This window comes from Mastigoproctus giganteus, chromosome 7, assembly GCF_048544385.1.
Source record: "Mastigoproctus giganteus isolate SK-2022 chromosome 7, ASM4854438v1, whole genome shotgun sequence".
Lineage (NCBI taxonomy): Eukaryota > Metazoa > Arthropoda > Arachnida > Uropygi > Thelyphonidae > Mastigoproctus > Mastigoproctus giganteus.
The window spans coordinates 14,764,340-14,788,993 of record NC_143581.1 but is presented as its reverse complement, the minus strand read 5'-3'; the positions used below and the strand labels follow the sequence as shown (position 1 = coordinate 14,788,993).

Here is a 24,654-nt window from a genome sequence, read left to right as displayed (position 1 = left end):
AAAACTCTACACATTTTGAATTACTGGCTCAGAAAATAAAAGTTGCACATTTTGTAGTTTTAAAACACTTAAAGATGTTTTAGTTTCCAAGCACACTTTGTCAAATGTACTGATGCATGTTGAAAATTTGCATTTCCCATTAAGAGAGATACACAGTTCATGTACAAAACTGAATCTGTTCACTTTCCAAATAGGTTCATCACTTGATTAAAAATATATATACAAAAAAAAAAAAGAAACTATGAGATATGAATCTTGAAAGATTTTCAATGAATTTCAGCAGAAAAATGCAAAAACAAAACTAACTAGGAAAGAAAAAAAATTACAATACAATGGCAACACACAAAAAACTACTAGGTATGACTTAAGAAAGATAAGACAAATAAAATAATATGCAACACACCTAGGGAGCTCTTTATCTAATTATCTGTTTACTTTATAATTAGCTTTAATTGTCCTACAAAATTAATGAAGAAAAAATAATTGCAATATATCGCAGGAATGAGGTAAATAGGGAGAAAATAATTATATACATCTCTTAGTACTTAATTCAGAGTAACTAATTGTAAACTATTCCATGTTTTGTTCTAAGGTGAGTTTAAGTAATGAGTGTCCAAATGATCATAAATTACATCTGTTAAAAAAGAAATTACTTGCTAAACATGTCAGTCATTTGTCTTTACTTTCATAAACTGTTAATACATGCACAGCCATCGATCATCACTATCAATTCACCACGTCCATAAATATAGCAGTAGATTACATTAAGAAATGTACCATTCAGAAAAATATGGATTTCAACTCAGTTAATGCTAAATATGTCACGTTAATAAAATACCCTTTGAAATAAGAATATTAATTTCAAATGTTCAGGGGAAATGAGTAGAATTACTGTATATTAAAGTCAACTATTATTGATTTTTATTAAAGCGTTGAAAATAAGGCATCGTAACTAAGTTCTTTTATTCATCAATACAGATAGATGTTTTTAACTGACACAGGCGATTAGGTGAGGGTGAACTTTGGGTGAAACTGCAATGTTATTCTGGCAAACAAGCATATCACATATAGATGAAGCCAAACCTATTAAAAAAAAAAAAAATAAATAAATATTAAGATCACACAATTTTATTTATGTATTGATATAATTTAGAATAAATTGATCCATGAGATAAATATAATTATTTTTGAAGAGAAAGAAGTGCAATAATTTCGATCAGCCCAAAAAACTTCATTTAGTAAAAATCTATATTCATCTTTACAATCAAATTATTCACCCCTGGATAAGACATGCAATAATTTTTTGCAATAGTAAATAATGTAACAATAAGGCCAGTTTGTTTTATATTTCACACCATTGTTATATTTCACACCATTGCCAAATATCTGCCAAAAAAACAAATAAGCATCTAGGGGCCAAAGGTAGCGGTATGGACTTAGATTGCAGGATTGTGTGTGTGTTTTTTTTTTTTTTTTTTTTTTTAAATGCACAAAGTTCTTAAATTATTGGAATAAGTTAACTTAATAGGTAATTAAGATTGACTGCTTGGGAAAATTCAAAGTCAGCTGAATCCAATACCTATGCAGCATGAAACCCACTTTCTCTTGGCATGTGACAGATTGTAGAGCTTCTTACATTTTGAAACCTCCATTTAGAATACCACACGGAAGTGAAAGGAGGCAGCATATCCTGATCACAAGCAATCTCCAAAACATTGTTTATATTCTCAGGAAAACACATATGCAAAGTTACTTCTCCATAACATATGGAGAGGTAGAAAAGGATTTAGTGGGACAATAACTCTCAACATATGTTGTCTGCATCATATCGAAGAACTTAAGTGTGGTACTGACTGAGACCATTTCAAAGACTGCACTGTGCCATCTGTGGAGTACAGTTTAATAATTTACTGTAACTTTTTTTTTTTTTATACATTTAAACTGTATTTCCTGAAATCTGATACACTTGGTAGATTTTCAGCAGGATGAATTAACTGAAATTTTATCTAATTTATATATAACTCTCCCTCCCCACACTCATATTGGTATATCAGTCTGAAGACAGGATTCAGTAAGAATCCAGAAACATAAACCAAATTATACATTTTAGTACTGAAACTGCTCAAAGGGAATTGGTACCACTCAACTTCTTCAGATTGAAATCTATACACAATTTCATGTGGCAACAGTTTTCCTTTCAAGTATATTTTGTAAGCACAACATAACTATAATGAGCCTAACATATGGCAAGAAACTGTATTTCTCTGCAGCATGCAATGTTATTGTACAGGACATCAACCCACTCCCAAAAAAAAAAAAAAATTTGCAGGGTCCCAAGAGAGTTCCCTATATCTAGTAAAATAATTAAAATAAAATAAAATAATTCCATGAATCCACAGTATCTGCTCAGGCCATTGATTAGTACACATGGTTCCTGTTGCTGATGACAGCAATGTGAAACTCACAAAAAGCGTATTGGCAGATAATGACAGTTGCTGGAGGAGAAATTTATACAGCAATCTACAAACTTATGCAAAACATAAAGGAGCAGTGAAGCCTAATGGAATATCTCATATGAAAAGTTAAAGCCTTATACAGGGTATGCCAGAGTATTTACAACAATTTTTTCAAGTGTAAGTAAAATTTATGTTGAAAAGTGAAACATTTCTGGTAGATATTAATTGTTTTATACATCAAAGAAGCAATAAAGATTAATGTGTATATATAATGTAAAAAAACTGCAAGTGGAAATATTCATAGTCATCTGCAGATTTATACAAAACTAAAAAAAATGGAGCAGCAAGAGCAGATAAAATAGCAAGATAGCATATATTCACTAATAATAATTTCTTCCTTGTATGATTTGCAAATTTCATTTTTGTCTGCAACAAAATATCTAGTATCATATAAAACCAAACAATGAAATGACAGAGAGAATGATTCACACTATATGAGCAGGTAATGGGGAAGCAGGTTGCTGACAGTTTCTTTTTACTTTCTTAATCTTTGCCAAACTGGTTGAACAGTTTCAAATTTATTCACATTTATCAAGTTGATCACAGTTAAGTATACCTATCAGCTGCAATAAGAAAACTTGGAACAAGACTCCTGGCCATTACTCTGTTATAGAGAGGTATCACATAATTATATGGCATATTTTTTTGGTATTTTTTCAAAATTCAAGCTTCACTAGAATTTATTATTACACACGCATGCATGCAAAAGAGAGATTTAGCATTAGTAGAGGCCATTTTCATTTCAATCATGGTGAAGGGTGGTTCAGTGGACTCAGGCCAGTAAGACTGATTTTCATCAATGATTTGTTGTTCTTCTTGCATCATTACAAGTTGTTCATTAGAATAGATGTAGTCAAGGATGTTATGGATGGAGTCAGTTCAGGTATAGTTGGAACGGCCATCGGGTCTCTGAGTGGTGTCCATGACCTCACCCCTCAGCAACCTATTTGTAACTATACGGAATGCAATGCCCCAGGGATCATTGTTTTCAACAGGGGCCACTAGGGTGTGCCAAGATTCCTTTTTTACTTTTGCCAATCTTATTTGTATATACATTTCTAACGATTTGATATTCTTCACGTGCTGCCTCAACTTCAACTGAGGAGATGGCTAACTTTTTTTTTTTTTTTTTTTGGTAGTTGTTGGCGCATTGGCATCTGTGGCCATAATACACCTCCCCAGGTTTTTTTGCAGTACTTTGATCCAAGCCCGAGGCAGGATTCGAACCTGTGACCTTTGGGTTGCCAGGCAGGTACTTTACCCACCCGGCTAGCCCAGTCCGGAGATGGCTAACTCGCACTCACACTCTTTGGAACATCTATCTTGCTTGGTGCACTCTCCTCCTGAGGTGCCTGAATTTGGGATTCCACCACGGAACAGCATACCTGTATGGTCTTCTACGTGGAATAGAGAGATCACATGCAGATCTAATAGTCGTGGTGATGTTTCTTACACAGTCATCATGCCTAAGAGTGTCAGTCCCACACGTTTTAAATCTAGTTTGGGTCAAACTGTAAATATGCATTCTAAACAGGTGATACTTATAATTTGAATGGCAGCCATCTTCTTAGTGACTGTGTATCAAGGAAATATAATATAAAATTCTTGCAACAACTGACAAATAAAGAAGAATAAAACTAAAATGATATGCAGAAAAAAAAAAAAAAAATTGAAAACATATAGGCTTTAGACCTAAATAGATCTCTGATGAACTAATGAGGCTAGTGGCAGAGAAAAAAAAAAAATACATGGGACGATTATAAATCAGGGGCCACAGAAATTTACAGTGCAAACCAATTTGCAGTCAGTGCACTAAGGAAGGGGATATGCAAACTAAGGCAGATTATAAGAATTCTTTTGCTAAGAATGCAAAGAACCCTTTGCTTATGTTAACAATTAAGGAAAGGAATGAACCACATTAGTCCACTAGATATGAAAGATTAACTGTTAATAATAATCTTCAGATTGCTGACAAACTGAATAAATATTTTGCATCTGTATTCATCCAAAGCTTTTAAAGATGGTGATACTAGAAGAATATCAAATTCTAACTGGGAGTTAAATGTTTTTGTGATAATTTAGAGGAAAGTGGAAGAAAAATTGCTGAAGTTAAGTAAATAAGGCACCTAGGGCTGGACAGAATCTTTCCAGTTATTCTAAAAGAAGCAATAGAAGCAAGCAAATTTTAGCCATAATTATGAGAGCATCTGTAGATTCAGAAAGCTTCTACAGGCTGTAGATATGCAAATGTGTCTCCTGTTCACAAAGGGTGAAATAATTACAGACCTGTAAGCTTGATGTCTGTTCCAGGGAAAATGGAGTCAGTAGTTAAAGTAATATAGGATCTTATTGATAGGAATGTAGTTATGTGCTAATTACAGCATGGATTTGTTAAGGGGTGAGCTTGTGTGATCAATCAGTTTAGTTACTGTTCCAGTTCCCTAGTGAATACACTAGGGAACTGGATGCAAAAAATAATTTTGACACTGTACACTTAGATTTCAGTAAGCTTTTTACTCTGTAACACATGAAAGGCTTCTGTACAAATTAGAACAATGTGGCATTAGGGGGTGTTACTGCCATGGCTAGTTGAGTGCCAGGAAACAGTGATTATTAATGGACATTGCTCTTCTTGGACTAATGTTATTAGTGGAGCTCCTTATTGTTTTTGATATGTATTACGATATGGATGAAGGTTTATCAAGTGTAATGTTTTTAGTTTGCTAATGATCCTAAAGTTAGAAGGACGATAATGATAGGAATCGATATGCTACTGCAACTAAGTGGATGGGCTTGGAAGTGGCAATTGAAGTTTAACATTGATAAATGCAACATAGTGCATTTGGGTAGCAGTAACCCCAGAATAACATACCATTTGGGTACTGCCATACTAGATAGTAGAGAACAAAAAAGACCTAGAAGTAATTGTACAGGCCGACACGAAGTTCTTTTTAACAGTGAAGACAGGTGCTAGGAAATCTTATGGCTGTCAGTGCATACAGGAACCTTGCCAGCAGGAATGTGGAGGAGATTATCTTGTTGTGGTTAGGCAATAGTCGGGCCACATCTTGAATACAGTATATGGGCTCGGCAGCCTCATTTTAGGAGGGGTGTGGCTCTGTTGGAATGGAGGAACAGAGAAGAGTAACAAAGGACACTAACTAAAAAAAAAAAAAAAAAAAAAAAAAGACTTGATTTCTGTAAATTGCCATGTCTGGAAACTAGGTAGTAGTAGTAGTGGCATGTGATGCAAGAAAGCAAGTGTATGAGCTTATGCAGCATCAGCCAAAAAAAAAAAAAAAACACACACCATTCCCTCCAAATGCCTGTCCAGTTCCTCCATAAATTTATTTAACCTATCAACTTCCAGAACAACAGATAGAAGTTTGTTCCAGCAATTAACCGCCCGCTGGCTAAAGGAAAATTTCCGCACATCTATTCTACATCTGTCTTTTCTTAATTTGAATTTATGCCCCCTTAGGTTCTTAATCTGAAGAAGTGGAAGGATCCCATCAGAATTCAGCATGCTCAACCTATCTGTGGGGAGATCCAATTGAAGTAGTTAAGGCTTTAAATGGTGACATCCTTACTCTCTTGGATGATACGCAAATGGGGATATAAATTTAAACTAAAAAAAGGATGCTACAAAATATATGTGCAGATATTTACTTCCAGACAGAAAGTAGTTTATTATTGGAATCAACTTCTATCTGGTTTTGTGGAAGTGGGCAGCTTGAATGAATTTAAGGAAAGATCAAAGAAATTATTATAAGGGGTTAGACAAATGATGTAGACGTGCAAATGTCTCAAATATGATGCAGCTTGCTTCTCTGCATCATATGCCAATACTAATAAAAATTTAAGCATTTGTCATTAAATAAAATTAATTTTTTATTACATTCAGCAAACTCTGAAGATTATTGAAAAATAATGAAGTTCCTTATAAGTTTTGGCTATATGCAGTCTCATCTCTCTATTAAAAAAAAAAAAAAAAAAAAAAACTGTTTTAATAAATGTTTTAGCCAATGGAACAGAGGGTTGCTCTTATGAAGAAAGCTTAAGGTTTGCAAATTACAGTGTCTGGAGAGACCAGGCACTTGCGTGGTGATCTGATTGAAGTGTATAAGGCCTTGAATGGTTTGAGCATGCTCAATGCTGATGGGATTTTTCCACTTTTTCAGATTACGAACCTAAGGGGGCATAAATTCAAATTAAGAAAAGACAGATGTAGAATAGATGTGCGGAAATTTGCCTTTAGCCAGCGGGTGGTTAATTGCTGGAACAAGCTTCCATCTGTCGTTGTGGAAGTTGATAGGTTGAATAAATTTAAGGAGGAATTGGACAGGTATTTGGAGGGAATGGTGTGATTTTTTTTTTTTTTTTTTGGCTGATGCTGCATAAGCTCATACACTTGCTTTCTTGCATCACATGCCACTACTACATCAGTCACATGCTCTGAACAAAAATCAATCTATTTAGATGAGTTCGACTATTTCAACAAAGAAACAAAAAAAAAATTAAGCTACAACTAAGGAGGATGGACCTGCTTTAGCAAATCAAGTGGCAAACCAAAATATGATGCATTTATTTTCTTTTAAGACAGTGATTACGTATTTTTAAAATACTATACATAAAATCACATTTACAGTTTCAACTGTTACGTGCAATTTAAGTAAAATATTATTTAATTTTGTTGTGCAGGATGCAAAATTCAATTCTCATCAGAATGACTAATAATGTATTCAGCATCATGAAAAAGCTGTTTACACTTATATTCTAAACTAGTTATTGTCATTATATATATTTTAAGTGGAATGAGGTGCTCACATTGTAGTCTGCTGTTTGTACAAAGTTATACATTTTTCATGTGATTTATTGGTCAAATAATATGCAACAAGGTAACTTGGCAACAAAACATTTGAAATAGAGCAACATTTTTACACAGGTGGCAGTTTAATTGTAACTGTAGTGGTATCTGACATGCAGTGCATGTCAAATATCATGAAAAAGATATTTCAATGAAACTGCATTTATTAGTGTGCAGCATTTATTAGCATAATTATAATTCACAACGTAAGTTTTTCTAAAAAATGTGCTACCTTCCATGAAAATCACTTTTTAAAATACCAAGAGATATTCAGCAATACATATCCTAATGCACTGCAAGGTATACCTGCAGCACAATCTGAAACTTAGTCAATATTCATTTTTAATAAAATTATGTCGTATTGCAAACTGGGTTGCATTTTAATTTATGCACGCATGACTTATTGCAAAAAAGAAATGTAAACACACTGATGAAATTAGCATCAGAAAAGAAGTTTGTTTTGTTTTGTTTTTATTGGCGCATTAGCTGCGGAGGCTATAATGCGCCAAGACCAGGTCGTATATAAAAAAAATTTTTAAACTTTCAGTGACCTACATAGTTAGTCAGAAAAGAAGACTGTATGGGATGCCTACAGATTATTAAGAGACTCTGCTCAATAGGGGATACATCCATAGATCAGTTCATAATCAAGTTACTTAGACCAAGTAACTTGACCAAGTAAGAGGTGAGATTGACCAAGGCAGATTATGAAAATGACTTAGCACCAATAACAAGAAATCTGAAGAAAAATTTTTAATGGTATAACAGTTTGGCAACAGAATGTGCAGCAAGAAATCCATTATCCAAAAGGGTCAGTCCCTGAATAGCTTGGATAACAAATGGTTAACAGATAGTGCAATATTCACCATAAGTTAAAATAATTAACTGTTTACATTCTAATTTTATAACGAATGTAAGAGAATCATGGAGAATCAATGTGCATTTTTATTTCAATGCACAAGCAGTAACAAGATACTGCCTGTTTTAAGATAGTGCCACAACTAAAATTATAAGGTCCATTTAGGACATATTTACAGTCCAATCTAAGCAAAATTTGAAGTATATGAAAAGTTCCTAAACTATAGAAAATAAAAAGATGGCATCAAAAATGTAAACTGTATCTGGCAGGATTAAGGAATTATTTTTTTCCAATGTTAATGAAATTTTTATGCTGTTAGCATATATGCATGAAGCAACATTGTCATCACCATGTCCATCTGACTGCATGTAAGAATTCTACTCCTAGTGGATAGATTTTCAAAAAAATTTTTGCTTTGTTCTTTCAGAAAGATTTGTTTAGCCATGCCAAATAGCATTAAAGATCAGCCCAACAAAGATCCAGAATATATATCACATAGGCTATTCATACATCATATATTGTAGCTGAAGCACTGGATATTATGTTTGTTTCTGCCCATTTATGAGTGGGCAATATGGCATGGCATATGCACAAAAACAAAATATTCTTGGTTTGCTCATAAGTTTTTGCTCCTTTTATTTTGTTATAAATCACTATTTCTATTTGCTAAGGCACCTGAAATGCAATGCACTGCATACATTAACTAACTTGCTATTTTTATCAAAATTGGAATATATTAGTCATAACAGTGCAAGGTAGCTTTTGGTGCACTATCTAAATAATTTAAAAAAACAACCATACATTTCTCTCCTGACATAGATAACTATCCAGCTGCTTTTGAATTTCCCCAAGCTATTAGCCTCAACTACCCATGGATATGACCTTTTCCAGTAATTAATAACTTGCTGGATAAAGAAAATCCACAATCCAGTCTACAACTCCTCCCATAATTTGAATTTGTAGTCTAGTTCTAGAATCATTTATAACAGTGAAAATAAAACATTCATACATTTTATTTTCCCCTTCTGAGAAACTAACAGATCTTAATCAGGTTCCCCTCTAAGATGCCTGGTTGACAAGCTCTGCAGCCCACATATTCAGTCTTCCCCCATACAGGTTTTCTTTTGCAGATCTCACCAAGTGGATGTCCATCTTTAGACCCTTTCAAGAAGCATAACATTTTTTCTTTCAGGTACACAGCATTCCAAGTGCAGACTTACAATTGCCTTATACAATAGGATCATGACTTCCCTATCTCTACAAGCCTACCTTGCTGACTGTCTTTTCTACTCTGAGTGCTCCCAAATCCTTTATTTCCTCTACTATTTTTAATCAAACCTCACACGTGAGTGTATAAAGTTACTTTGGGGTTGCTATCATCACAAAGGAATGTTATTTGATGCTGATCATTAAATTATTCTCCCAATCTTTGCATCTGAAAATTTTGACATCATGCCTTTTATCTCTTTGTCAATACTGAAATAATACTTTTTTTTTTTTTTGTTACCATATTTTTGAAATTCTTTTAGACAATAACGAAAATGGACAATCTGAAGGCTGGAAAATTCCTGAGCAACTGGTTGACTAAAATTTATGATGGCACTTAAAATGTAAATTGCACCTAGCAGAACTAAAAACATATTTTTTCGGTACTAATAAATTTTTATTAGAGGAATATGTACTGGAAAAATAATACATCTTAATCATTTCACAACTAAAATTGATTATTAAATTACAAATAAATAACCTGAATGCAAATCTAAATTTCATGTGTAAAATAAGTTTAAGGGTACAGCTCCATTAGCATCTGAAACTGTTTGAAATACACTCTCTGGAGTTGCATAAGTTCAATTGCTAATGTAACTATTAGCAGTTGAATCTCTACTTAGCTCAAACTGACATTTTAGGTGGCACTGCCATTTCCAATTGGCAAGTGCCACCTAAAATGTCAGTTTGAGCTAAGTTATTGATGAAAAAAATATCACATTGCTGACAAATACAGAAATTATAGTCCCCACTGTCTTGAAAAAATAAAAGAGAGACTATGCTATATATCAGATCCATCCATTAAATTTCAGTATATTTAAAATTAAAAAAAATAATAATAATAAATTCTGTTCATAATTTGGGAGGGCCACAGAGCCAGAGTTTACAATATACGTTACAAAAAGCAGTACAATATTCTGGTGATGATGATCACATAATATTGTACTATTTTGAACCCCAATCAACTGAAATGCATGTGCTGCAGTACTACTGCACTGATAATGAGGCAACATCAGGCCTTAGTAAGAGCCAGTTTTATTTGATCGTTATTTTGTACTTAAAGCCATTACTTGTTAATAACTTAATAATGCATTGATTTTATATTCAAACTTTGTTTCTAAATGAAGCAGAGTTTTAATACATTCCAGAGGCATTCACTGGCTGAATTTTCCCCAAATTAATGAAAGCTTAATTGTTAATTTTTTTTTTTTTTTCCCATAGTCAGGAATTTTTACCATACACAGCAAATTACTCTTACTGTCACAAAGGTGCAAGAAAGATTGTATACTGTACCTTTATGACAAAGTAATTATCAGCAGCAATTAATACACAAATGTTAACATTTAACTTTTATAGCTAAATAGGCTGTCTCAAAATATTTAAAAAATAATAAAATACATTAAAAAATTTAGTATAACAATTAAATGAAGAAAAATTAATTAAAAATAACAATATTTCTGATATTTAAAGGGAATGATTTTTTTTTTTTTTTTTTTACCCTGCTCTCATGACTATAAACAGCCATTTAATTCAAATAATTGATTAACTTAATATTCTTTGTCTAAATAATTAAAACAATTTCATTAAAAATATTAAAAACAAAACAAACTTTTCTGCTCAAAAACCAATAACACCTTAATAATGAAATTTCACATTTAGTTGTAAACTTAATTTTCTCAAAGTAATTCCAATTTTATCCCTGTGCCCCTATTAACTATAAAGCATCAGAGCAGTGACTACTACTTCCATTTAGAAGTATTTATTAAAAGTGCTATTTACAGGCAAATTTATTTAATTCATAAATCAATAATAGCCTTTTAATTCACTGAAATATAAGAATCATTTCTTTTTAATTTCTTTTTAAAAGTATTTTATATTCTAAAAGAACTCATTTCAACTAACTGTAACTCAGTCTAAAATTTTCCTGTTTCTTGAAATTAAAAATCCAACTTTCACAATTAAAAATTCTAGTAAAAATCAAAATGATCCTTATGCAATTAAGAGTTTTGATGTGACTAGTGACAGATTAAGAAAAGATTATAACAAATATTTCAGCTAACAATGAAGGGATTACCATTTCTTTGGTTACTATCTTACTATTAGCATTTTATAAGTAATAACTCACATCCATTACTTTCAAAATAATTGGCTTTTATTTCTGTCAAATTCAAAAAATAATGGCTGCTTTGATAACATTTTATAGGACGAGTATTCATAAAATAAAAAAGCATAAAATAACTTTCATTTACTTTAAAAATTCACATAAAAGTAGATAAAGTCTATATCACTATCAGAAACTAATAAATATACATGTGTTATTACAAAATATAGTGCTGGTTCAATAAGACATATCAGACTGCACAATGAAATATGCATAAATTATTCTTTATTCCTTTGTATATTATTTACACAAATTATTTTTTACAATGCAAGTTGCAAGTAAAAACATTGTTATTGCTAAAAAAAAAAAACAAAACAAAAGCTTATGCTAATATAAGAATACCACAAAAAGTATCTTTAAATAGAACATTATAAAATGTGCAATGATGAAGAATAGCTTTTGTTCATCTTGGTCCACAGATGTAATCATCACTCACCTGCTCAGAGTCTGTGGAAGACTTGATATGATGGGACCATAACCCTGCGCATTATCATACAACTCAAAAAGCGGAGCAGCTACCAGCTTGTAATTCTTCGGTACAGCAAACAAAGCTATAAGGATAGTCTAATATTTTAATACAATGTCCACTTCATTTTACTGTTTCAGAGAAATGTAGCCACATTGTGTACTATACACATAATATATACACATCAACATGAGAGATGGCAACCAAAGGGAAGAATCAAAATTCTACCATATATAAATGAATGATAGATCACACATACCATCATATAATAGTAATTTAATAGCATTAACATTTTCTAGTTTATATAGTCAAATGAATTTCTTCAGTCTTTATAAATATCATCTAGAGGTTTAATTTGCATCATAACAGAATTCATTTATAATTTGGTGCAATGTGAATATTCTTAAATTAGCTAAAACAAAAACAAATCTTTCAACCAAGCTACAAATTCTTTCAATGGATACAGTGCCAAAATTACAGAATTATATTAAATATTCATACCTTCAAATAACCATATTTAAATAATATTCAGTTCAATAATATCAAAAGTAAAGAAAGATAGCTACACACAGAATCTGGTTACAGTGTCTTTTAACCCTTTCATGAGTGAGTTTCTAGATAGCATACACATGATCTGGAGTGAATTTTTTTTCAGGAATTAATTTGAATGATTGAAAAATTAGGTACAAATGCTTTAAAAATTTCTTTTGATATTTTGACTTTATAACCAAACATTAGAGTGAGATTACTGTCAAAAATAAAAATAAAATTAAAATTTCATTTTAAAAAAATTGAGAAAAAATTGGCATTACTTATTTTTTTAATTTGCGATCATATAATGTATATAAGTACAAGTAATATATTATACATAAAATAATATATTATATAGGTATACATTTATATAATGTATTATCTGATTCAATTTCAGCAACTTTTAAGGGATTTCTTTAATTTTGGATTATGAATGCCCACCTCATCTTTAACTTGTTCAAAGCGTATGCCCTCCAAAGCCATTTTCAAAAAAACCGTAAATATAAAAACAACTACTGTTATTCGTAAACACAACTGATAGAGAGTGGCATATCTGCAGAGGTTTTAAGAGAATCTGTATATATACAGACATAATTTATTAATATTGCACTGAAAAAAACCTTCAAAACATATATTTTCTTTTTTTCTTGAAAGCAATCCATTTTGGTTGCTTTCAAAAAAAAAAATAAATAAATAAATATATATATGCACACATACTCATAAAAGGGTTAAAAAAAAGTCTAGATGTAGTTAAAAATGTTGCTACAAGACCAGATATTAACAACCCTCATGACTTTTCCAACCTTTGAAAAGAATTTAAGATTTACTGTTTCCTTCAAGGCTGCATTTCCACTGTTGTTGCATACTTATTTCATCTTTGGATAAATAGTATTTTCCAATTTTCACATACATATACAATAAATTTAGTGAAGTTGTAAGAAATTTAAAATATGAATGTCATTCCTCAATTACGTATACAACCTATTTTCTATTGAAACATTCTTAATCTCAACATTACAATGTACAGAAATCCCATCTACAAGAGCTTCCAGTTGGTTAATGAATTGTTCTTAATTTCAATTCATTATTTTATATATTTTCCTGGTACAGTATGTATGTACAGTACGAAGTTCTGTTATTTTGTGAAAAGACTTGAAAATAATTCATAAAATGCGCAAAATTGGACAGTGTGAATATAATAACCAGCCACTCAGACAAAATGCACATTTCATATACAAAAGTTAATAAAAAGTCAATGCATTTATGCAGAGTTTTACATCTACAAAGAAATTCTATCCAACTTTTTTTTTGTAAGAAAATTGTAATATTAACAACAGAAAACCCATGTTAAACACATGTCTAGGTTGAATCTTATCTAAATGATTTAAAACAAGCAAAACAACTGCAAATTCCCAAAGAAAAAAGTAAACAGCATCCTTCCGTAAGACAGAATTTGCTTATAATTAGGACAACTAAACATTTAGTAATTCACTTAATTTGTGTTAAAAAGCTAAGACTTAGAAATTAATAATGAAACTGTATACAGATGGTGCAACGTTTTTTATTTGCTATTCCAAGGTAAATTAAACAGCAGAGGAACGGTACAAAGCTAAATATCAACAAATTATATTAGGTGCAGCCATGTGCATCTCATATTTTCATTTAAACAATCTATAATGTTACAAAAAATGACAAGCATCATTCCAACAGGAAGTTCCAGGGAATGACTGGCTTGTTCTTTATGACAGTATGCCATCTTGCATGAAGACTGATATGAAATGGTTTTCTCCGGCAGTGTTGGTACAGCATTTAAGTCCTATTCAGCTTCAGCAGACATCTATACTTCTACACTCCTCACACAGATCAATTAGAGTGGATTTTCCTCTGCCAATATGATACAGGTGCATTCAAACAAGTTTACACCACTGCAGTGAAGCAAGGATTGTCCATCCAGAAGATATTGCTGACTCAATGATCATTCTGGCATCGAACTGTGCAAGGATTCATCATACCGCATCAACTGACTCTACAGCTAGGGTATGCTGAAAAAAGTATAGGAACATGTGCAGAGCAATCAATGCGCCCTTTACACTAATTCAGACATCTACAATTTGGACTGTATTCCTTTGTTTTTCTTTATTTCTTTTATTCATACAGAATGTAGATTTTTCTTGAACAAGAATTTGATACAATTCTGATCCTCTTTCAGAATGGTTTAAAAATTACTTTGTAAAAGAAGCAAAATCTTTCAAATGAAAAAATTAGCTAAAAATGAAAACATTAACACATTTTTGGTGTTAGATAAACCAAAAACATTCTGATGAAGTTTTATCAAGCAGCACTGACAATATCATGTGCCTTTTCTTACTTCCCAGTACCATAGCCCTCATGTAACCAAAAGACAGTAATTATGAAATGACTATTAAATGATGACAACACTTATTTATTTAGGTGGAATAAAAGATAAAGAGCATCAAAATGCTTTACACAACAGTGACAAAGGATATTAATGAGTGATGTAAGAATGTAGATAGAAAAAACACACTGCAACAACACTTTAAGGGAAAAAAATTGGCACGGAAGTGAAGAGAATGAAGAATAAAGTAAAGAAACAAAAGTTAAATTATATAAAGGAATAAGTTGCTTCGATACTCTTATTAAAAGTTGCTAATGAGGAATTCAGAAAAATGTTCACTGCTCTAAGAGAAATGATTAACAACATTACAAAAGGACCATATGCATCTGAATAAATGTGTAGTTTACATTTAACACAATTAAAGTTTACTGTTTAAAAAATTGTATTATTCATGTGATATCCAATTTGAAATATTTTTTCCACTCTGTTGTTTTAAATATAAAAATTTTCATAAATTTTCCTCTTGTTATGTATGTCCTAATATCACCTAAATTAACACATTTCTGATCTTTGAAAATATGCCTATTTTTATGAACTAGGGGTTAGCAATAGTAGTGGAAAATTATGGAAATTCATACAGCATCAGCAAAAAATTCATGAGATGCATATAAATTATCAGGAGACACAGAAGCTACAGCAGATATAAACTAGTCTACAATCCAGTCACAAAGGTGGTTAGGAAAGCAAAGCCAGATTATGTGAAATCTTTGGCAAAGGATACAAAGAAAAATAGCAAAGATTTCTTTATTTACGTAAACACTAGAAGGAACAGGATGAATTAAACTGGTCCACTTGATATTGATGGTTTGACTAGTAATGATCCTGCTCAGGTTGCTTATAAATTGAATAAGTATTTTGCAACTACATTCACACCTGAAAAATTCTTTAGTTAATGGGATGCCAGAAGTTTATCAAACTCCAACAGAGAGCTAAATGATTTTGTAATAACAGAGAGGAAAGCTGAAGAGAAATTGCAGTTAAATATAAGAAAGACATCTGAGGTGGATGGGATCTACCCAATTATATTAAGGAAACAGACAGTGAAGGAAATAAGCAAACCCTTATCCATAATTATGAGATCATTCTTGGATTCAGGGGAGATCCCTGCAGACTGGAGATATGTGAATGTATCCCCAATTCATAAGGGGGATTAAAGGATGACACGAATAATTACAGACCTGTTAGTTTAACTACTGTTCCAGAGAAAGTAATGGTTGGAGTCACTGGTAAAAGAAGTAATGCAGGATCATACAAGGCTGCAATTATACTTCAGACACAGCATGGGTTTGTTAAGGGGTAATCTTGTCTCACCAATTTGATTGGATACTACGATGTGGTCAACAAATGGCAAATGGAATAAAAGACTGTTGTACAAATTGAAGCAGTGTGGCGTGGCATTAAGGGATGGTTGAATGGGAGAAGACAGAGGTAATCAATGCATATTGCTCTTTGTGGACTATTAGTGGAGTCGCTCAGGATTCAGTGTTGAGCCCATTGTTGTTTTCTACATTTATCAATGATAGTGATAAAAGCATATCAGGCTTAATGCAGAAGTTTACAGATGATACAAAGGTTGGCAGGGTGGTTAACGACAGTAAAGAACAGTATGCTACTGCAACAGTATCTAGAAAAGTTGGGCGGGTTGGCTGAGAAATGGCAACTGAAGTTTAACATTGACAAATGCAAAGTACTGCATATGAGTAGCAGTAAACCCAGAGTAACATACCATCTGTGTGGTACTACCCTCAGAGCAGTGGAAAATGAAAAAGACCTGAGGGTAACTGTGCAGTCAGATATGAAGATTTCTGAGCAGTGCAGACAGGCTGCTAGAGCAGCTAATGGGGTCTTGTCAATGATATACAGGAATTTTGCTAGCAGGGATAAGGAGGTGATTATAAGGCAATGGTCAGGCCACATCTTGAGTACTATATACAAGTCTGAAGACCTCATTTCAGGAAGGATATAGAGCTGCTAGAACAAGTACAGAGAGGTAACAAGACTGGTGAGGGGGTGCTCTTACCAAGAAAGACTTCGGTTCTGCAAATTGCAGCATCTATAGACTAGGCACCTGAGAGGTGATCTGACTGAGGTGTTTAAGGCTCGAGCAGGCTCAATGCTGATGGGATTCTTCTTCTTGCTCAGACTACAAACGAGGAGGCACAAATTCAGATTGATGAAGGACAGCTGCAGAATTGATGTACAGAAGTTTGCCTTTAGTCAGCCTCCATCAGTTGTTATGGATGTTGATAGCTTAAATAAATTCAAGGAAGAACTAGACAAACTATTGGCAGAAATGAATAGGTAAAATGAGGGTTTTTTTTTTTTTTTTTTGGCCGATGCTGTATATGCTTGCTTTCTTGCATCATTTGCCACTACTAATGCTGAAAAAAAAAACAAAAAAAAAAAAAACGCAAACTCTTCTGTACATCTCTAACAATCTGTCTAATCCTTATTTAAATTTCAAACTATCCACTCTTCCACAACACCAGATGGAAGTTTGTTCTAACAATCAACCATTCTCTAGTTTAACACAAATTTCACATATCTATCCTCCAAATAATCTTTTTCAATTTATGTCCCCATGGATATCATCAGCATTTAATTTTTTCAATCCATTTAAAGCATCAATCCATTCTAATCTTATTGCTCTTCCCTGCATCCATTCCAACAGATCCACATCTTTCCTAAAATGAGGCCTAACCACTGCCTTTATACAACAAGATAATCACCCCTTGTACATGCATACCATTGGCAGATCTCATGAACTGTCCCTGCAGACCATCTGCACTGCTCAGAGAACTTCATTTTGGACCGTATAATTACCCACGTCTTTTTCATTCTCCATCACCCTGAGTGTGGTACCACCCAATTGGCAATGTTATTCTGGGATTACTGTTACCCATATGATGTACTTTATATTTATCAATGTTAAACCTCAATTGCCACTTCTGAACCCATCTGCCTATTTCTTTAATTGGAATTTTTCACTAATTTAGACTACCCCTTCCCCAGCTTTAGTTCAAATTAGTAAGGATCTATATTTGTGGAGTCTTCTTCCACTATGGTATGGCAATCTTTGCAACTATGGTCCCTGTCACTTAGGGTCCATCCCTCACCTTGTGGAAGTATTGTCCATTTCTTCAAACTACCACATTAAGTCAAAACATTTGGTCCAAGGATGGACTCTGACAGGGCCCACCAAAGCACAATACTCTCTAAGAGCTGCTCTTGGCATTACAAGGTTTGATCAAAGCCTGATGAGCAATCTTATTATTCTTGAATGAATAGTGATAGCTAAAATGTTGTGAGCAAGACTTCCATCTTTTGAGCAAGCAAACTCAATTTTTAACTTATGTTGATACATAAGTTAAAAATTGAGTCTAGCAGAAATCTGCTTCAAGTAAACTTGTTTGTTTTTTTTTTTTTTTTTGTTTGTCCTATTCACTGAAAGTGACAAAATTTGAACAATGTGCAAACATTAAATTTTGTTGTGAATTTGAAGTCATCATTGAAACACAAACTGTTGAAACTGTTCTTCTGAATTGGCTTCTATAATTCCTGCTCTCTCTTTCAAAACAGTCCGAACACGTGCCGCCACCAGCCAACATCCATTTACTGTCCAACTTCAAACCCACAGAACCAACTTTTCATCTTCCTCATTTATTCATTCAACTGCCGTTTTCTGGAACAACCTTCCTTCATACTTATTTCCTGAAAATTACAATCTACAGAAGTTCAAGTCCAATGTCAACAAATATCTTCTTTCGTCTTCTTAACCTCAAACCCAAGCACGGTACTAAGTACTATAGGTTCTAATACCTCTGGTGTTTGGGGTTCACCTAAAAAAAAAAAAAGGCTCATTACAGTTTAAGAAGTTTCAAAGGTTCTATGAGGGATTTTTTTGGATGCAGGCAAAGAAAGAAGCAGTCACCCATCAACATCCCAAAATGTTCAAATCATCATGAAGTTCACATGATTGTTAATTTGAACTCACCATTTAAGAAACCTGCTGAGATGTCTCTTTCACTTGATTCGGTTCAGCCAAACTGAAGATTTGAGCATGAGGTGAGTGAACATCAAGTGTTCCATGAATTCTTATCTAGATCAAAGATGGCATAGAGTCTTCATTTCATCCAAATTGTTTGAACAAGCTGTGTCAGATTCTGCATTTGTAACAAAAATTATAACAGGTGATAAGTTATTTATACTACAGATATACTTCAGACACAGCATGGGCTTGTTAAGGGAAAATTTTGTCTGACCAATCTGATTGGATACTACAATGTGGTCAAAAAAGGAAACTGAATACAAAAAATAATTTTGATATCGTATACTTGAATTTCAGGTACCCAAGGTATCCAAGTACAATAATACCTCGGTTAACGAATCCTCTGGGTAACGAAGCTCCTTTATAACAAAGTTGGCAAAAAATGCCCTACGGCGCATGAAAAAGTTTGTAGTAGGAATTTTTGACATAACTGACTTCATGATATACGGACAGTGGTTAATTGTCTTTGATATTGTGCATACCTACTGTAGTTGTTTTAATATATTTTATTAAATACTTAATTAAATAATTTCCCAGTATGTCACGAAAATGTAAAACAATATCTTTAGAAACCAAAATGCAGATTATAAGGAGGATAGAAGCTGGAGAAAAATGCATTGTAAATCATTGGGGTTAGCACTAACTTTAAAAACAATTTTAAATCAAGCTAATAAAGTTAAGCAGTCTGTGCTAAATTGTAGTGATATTACCATGTCCAAATTAACACATGTAGCAGCATTATAGAAAACATGGAAAAAATGTTGTGTTTGGGTAGATGACACTGTCTCATATGCCAGTCACCCAGGTGATAATTCAACACAAAGCATTAAACTTATTTAACTATTTAAAGGCCCAGGAAGCTGAGGAAACCACCGAGACTTTTGTGGCTTCTTGTGGTGGGTTTGAGAAATTTTAAAAACGTACAAGAATTCATAGTGTTAAACTGACGGGCGAGGCCACAAGTGCTGACATCCAAGCAGCAGAATTTCCAGAACAACTGCAAGCCATAGCAGAACGAGGAAAATACCTGCAGAATTTGGTATTCAATGTGGATGAAAGCAGGCTATTCTGGAAACGCTTGCCTTCCAAAACTTTCATCTCCCGTGATTAGAAAAAGAGCTTTCGGGTTTAAAGCAGCCAAGGATTGATTAACATGTTCAGTGCAAATGCATCTGGAGATATGAAGCTAAAACCAATGCTTGTTTACCATTCCGAAATGCCTCGAGCTATGAAAGGAACCTCCAAACTTAATTTGCCAGTAATATAGAAATCAAATAGAAAGGCCTGGGTGACAATGGACTTGTTTACCGATTGGTTCATCAACTATTTTTGTCTTGCTGTCCAATGTTATTGTGAATGAAATAATTTTGAATCCAAGACACTTTTGCTACTGGATAATGCACCAGGTCATCCTTCAAATCTTGGCTCACTTCAAACACGCATTCCTGTTGAAGTGCTGTTTATCCCACAAAAAAAAAAAAAAAAAAAAAAAAACTTTGCCGCTACAATGGATCAGGGTGTTATATCAGCCTTTAAAGCCTACTATCTGAGACGCACTTTTAGTCAACTGATTGAGGCTAATAATGAAACACAACAGTCTATCAATGATTTCTGGAAAAGTTACATTATGAAAGCAATATCAATATCAAAGAAGCCTGGGACGAAGTGACAGATCAGTGTCTTAATGGTGTTTGGCAACAAATATGGTCCAATGTTGTTACAGAATGTGATGGAGTAGAATGTGAAATCCCTACAATTAGCACAGCAGTTATTCAAATGGCACATGCAATGGTCTTTGCAGAAGTAAACTTAGTTGATGTTCAGGATTTATTATGTAGTCACAGTGAGACACTAACAAACGAGTTAAGGACCTCAAACGAAGCAACAAGTAAACAGTTCAGAAAATGAAGAGGTTCCCCCAGAGAGGATATTAATGACTGAGACCTTCTCTAATTGTTTAAATGAAGCCTCATGTCCTAGATATCTTATCAGAAAATGATCCCAATTTTCAACAGAGCTGTATTGTGAATAGATCCATTTTAAATGCTTTAACTTGTTACAGCAAGATGCTATGTGATTGTAAGAAAAAAGCAAGACAGTCAACCCCAGATGCATTTTTGAAAAATGTCACCAAGTGAGCACTAGTGTTGTTTTGTGTTATTTTTCATAATAGATAAGTTTACTGTTTTACTGACTCTTGAAGTTTTCTTTAATATTTTATAATATAATATGTATGTTCTCATTTCAAATAAATTTAATTTTGAACAATTTGTACCTTTTTTTTTTTTTTTAAGTGTAGGAACATATCCATATTCTTGCTATGGTATATCTACCTCCAATAATGAAGTTTCTTATAACGAACTAAAGTACTGGAATGCATCTACTTCACTAAGTGAGGTATTATTATATATGATAATATAGTTGGATAATATAGCAAATTCACATGCTGCTGTTTCCTGTGTCATACTGGAAAATTGATGGTTTCTTGTTGGATGGCTTGATGTTTACTGCTGTATCTATCATGGTCACTATGCAAGAGCAATTTATGATTACAGGCAAGATCCTTTGTTGGATCAAATTCTGACTAAGCTACAGACTGCAAACCTTGGCAACTAGAGATCTAAGGGGTGGAACTTGATTAAAGTATATAAGGCTGTGAAGGGAATCAATAAAATGAATGACAAGACAAGAAAAAATTTCCAACTCTTAGACTATTACAAAACCTTCCATTTGATCAATGATCACCATGGATTCTGTCATTGTTGATCTTCAATTTTGTTATATCCAGTCTACAATTATATACTGACTTATGTTACTCATCTCTGTACAAATATGACAGAAAAATATGATAAAACAACCACTCACTCTCGACATTTCTAAAGCTTTTGATTGTGTTTGGCATAAAGGTCCCATATTTTGGCCTGCTGACTGTTTTTTGCAATTATCCAGTTTTCTCTCTGAACGCTCACTGTGTTCAGAGAGGATCTAACTTCTCCACTAATTGCTGGTGTTTCCCAAGGTTTAGTTCTTTCTCCCATTCTTTTCATCTTGTATATTAATAACCCTCTACTGACTGGAAATCCTATCCATAGTTTTACTGATGACAGCATTCTACATTCTAACGACCAGTTTCATAAACCTTGTCTAGCTTCAACACTTCTCAAATATCCACTACCAATTCTTTAAATGCCAATCACCAGTTAACTCTTAGCTGGTATGAAAAACCTATTAGCTTCTATGATTATTTCCTTGAATGCTTCCCATTAAGAATTTGCTGATGGTAACATCATCAGTTAGTCCCACTGAATGAATTTGAAAACTGTCCAAAAACACTGTAGTCACTTTCATGAATGCAAAACACCTTCCCTTGATGGTAATTACATCTTTAAGTAACTCCAACATCAATACACTGTGATCACCACCATCTAGTGGTTCCCTTATCTGCAGATTCTTAATGCATGAATAATCAATACTGATAATCAAATCAAGAGTATTACCCTCTTGTTGCCTCTTTAACATGCTGTGTAGAAATAAATCCATTAAATAAATCCACAAAAATCTCATTAGTGTGTGTGACCAACCCACAAGTTCCAGTCAATATCTGGAAAGTTAAAATCGCCCATTATAAGACATTCTGATTTACTGCCCTACTCTATTTCTCTGTTCAGTTGTTTGCTGTACTCACCAGAGTCATTAAGCCTATAACACACTCCTATTCTCGTTTTTGCTTTCCCAGTGCTTATGTCACACCAAACTGACTGAACACTGCGATGGTCACCCATGTTAACTGGATGCACTGCCTTAGATTTTATGTGCTTCTTAACTAAGAGCATAACCCACTCCTATCCTTTCTATGCATGTCATAATCATATTCAAATTCTGCATCCCTTATATCTGAGTGACATCACATCTCTGATAGCCCAACAATGTCTGCACTTGACTTGACAAGCACTTCAAATTCATTAAATATATTTACTATGCTCCTAGCATTGGTGTACGTGAAAGTATACATGGATCTGATCTTACCCTTAGTTATCCTAACACAGCCCATGTATTTATTGTTCCATGATAACTGACAGCAGGCCTTGAAATCCATTGCACCTTGCTTTCAAGGCTTCTACATGTTCCAATAGAATAAATGCAAGAATCACTTTCACCTCTGACTGTAGTTATTAATCTATTAGTCTACATATCCTCCCAAGCTAGCAGTTTTCCAACCACCTAACACTGCCTTGATAGTATCAGCAAAATTCTTGCACCCTTTCTATTTAAGAGTATTCCATCTCTGTAAAAGCAGTCCCTCCTGTTAACAAGCACAGACCACACTGAGAAAAATTCTACCACATGAGCCTTGCAAAATTTCTCTAGGGCCATGATTGATTGACAAGGCTCTCATCATGTACTCCCTCCTATCATGAATCGGCAGAATTGCAGACATTTTCAAATTTAACCCCTAACTTCAAACTTTTTTTGAACATTGTCCTGTACTACTTGTTAAGTAATTCTACAGATCTCCTACTCTTAATGTCATTAGTGCCAACATGTAAAACAATATCACCTTTCTTACCCTTAAATGATGATATATGCTCTAGAACATTATCATCATCAATTAGGCAAATAAGCTGTTGAATGGAAAAATATTAGCAAAATGCTGCAGCTTTTTTCACATCAAACTCAGGATAAATCCACATGAGACTGGCCTAACACAAAACAATCAGTAGGAATATAAGAGTTTGCCTAATTACGTTAACAGAAAAACAAATTAATAAAATATGGACAAGAAAAGATACCAGTAATACTTAATTAAGGAATAAGTCAAACTATGAATAAATCACATTTTAAAAACCAACCTGAGAAGGCAGATATAACACAAACTAAATTTAGGAAGAAAATATGCAACTAAAAGTTGTAAATCAACAAATAACATGTAATATCATCTTCCCACTGATTTGTCAAATGATGATATTATAAGTATATTGAAAAAGATTTTAGTAGACTTAAAACAAAGCAAAGGTTCTTGATTTTTGCATATTTTTCTTATCTAAAGATATAGTTTTAAGGCTTGCTCTCTAGGATCTTGATAAGCTGCACAGCAGGTTTTTTAAATAAATCAATGGAAGAGACCTGGTGCCTTAAAAACTACAATTTTTAGGCATCTAAAAAATATCTTTCAATGAATTTCTAGTAAAATTCTGCATTAGTTCAAATTACTCATCTAAGTAGGTTTGTAGTTTTGTCCAGTTTAATGTGCTATTCCCATATTCAGCTTCACATTTTACGTACTTTCTGATACTGGCAAACAAAATATGGCAAGAAGCTCAGTTATAAGAGTAGTTACAAATTTCTACCTTTTTTTTGCTCTATGAATATCTCTATATAGTAGTGTGTCTTGTGTTAATGGTTACAAGCCATAATTCTTCCTTCTTAGTGCATTCTGAATAACCGTAAACAGATGGGAGTTCACAACAGAGTCTAATACCATAAAACCAAAATTAAAAGTAAAAATAGCTGATCCATATTCTGG

At 33.2% G+C, this 24,654-nt stretch overlaps 1 protein-coding gene across 3 annotated transcripts in view; it reads right to left on the bottom strand.

Annotated features, from left to right (window-relative positions):
• Positions 1–423: 423 nt before the first annotated feature.
• The window catches only part of LOC150082546 (cleavage and polyadenylation specificity factor subunit 5-like), a 108,452-nt gene continuing 84,221 nt past the window's right edge, over positions 424–24,654 (bottom strand). The window contains exons 6-7 of one of the 3 annotated variants that reach the window (XM_090378683.1): positions 12,106–12,220; positions 425–1,083 (exon numbers count right to left, since the gene is read on the bottom strand). In XM_090378683.1, coding sequence (XP_090234809.1) covers positions 1,062–1,083; positions 12,106–12,220 — 137 coding nt within the window. In that variant the 3' untranslated portion in view covers positions 425–1,061. Of the gene's footprint in view, positions 1,084–12,101; positions 12,221–24,654 lie in introns of those variants that run through there. The other 2 variants (XM_090378684.1, XM_090378685.1) reach the window with 2 other exon arrangements.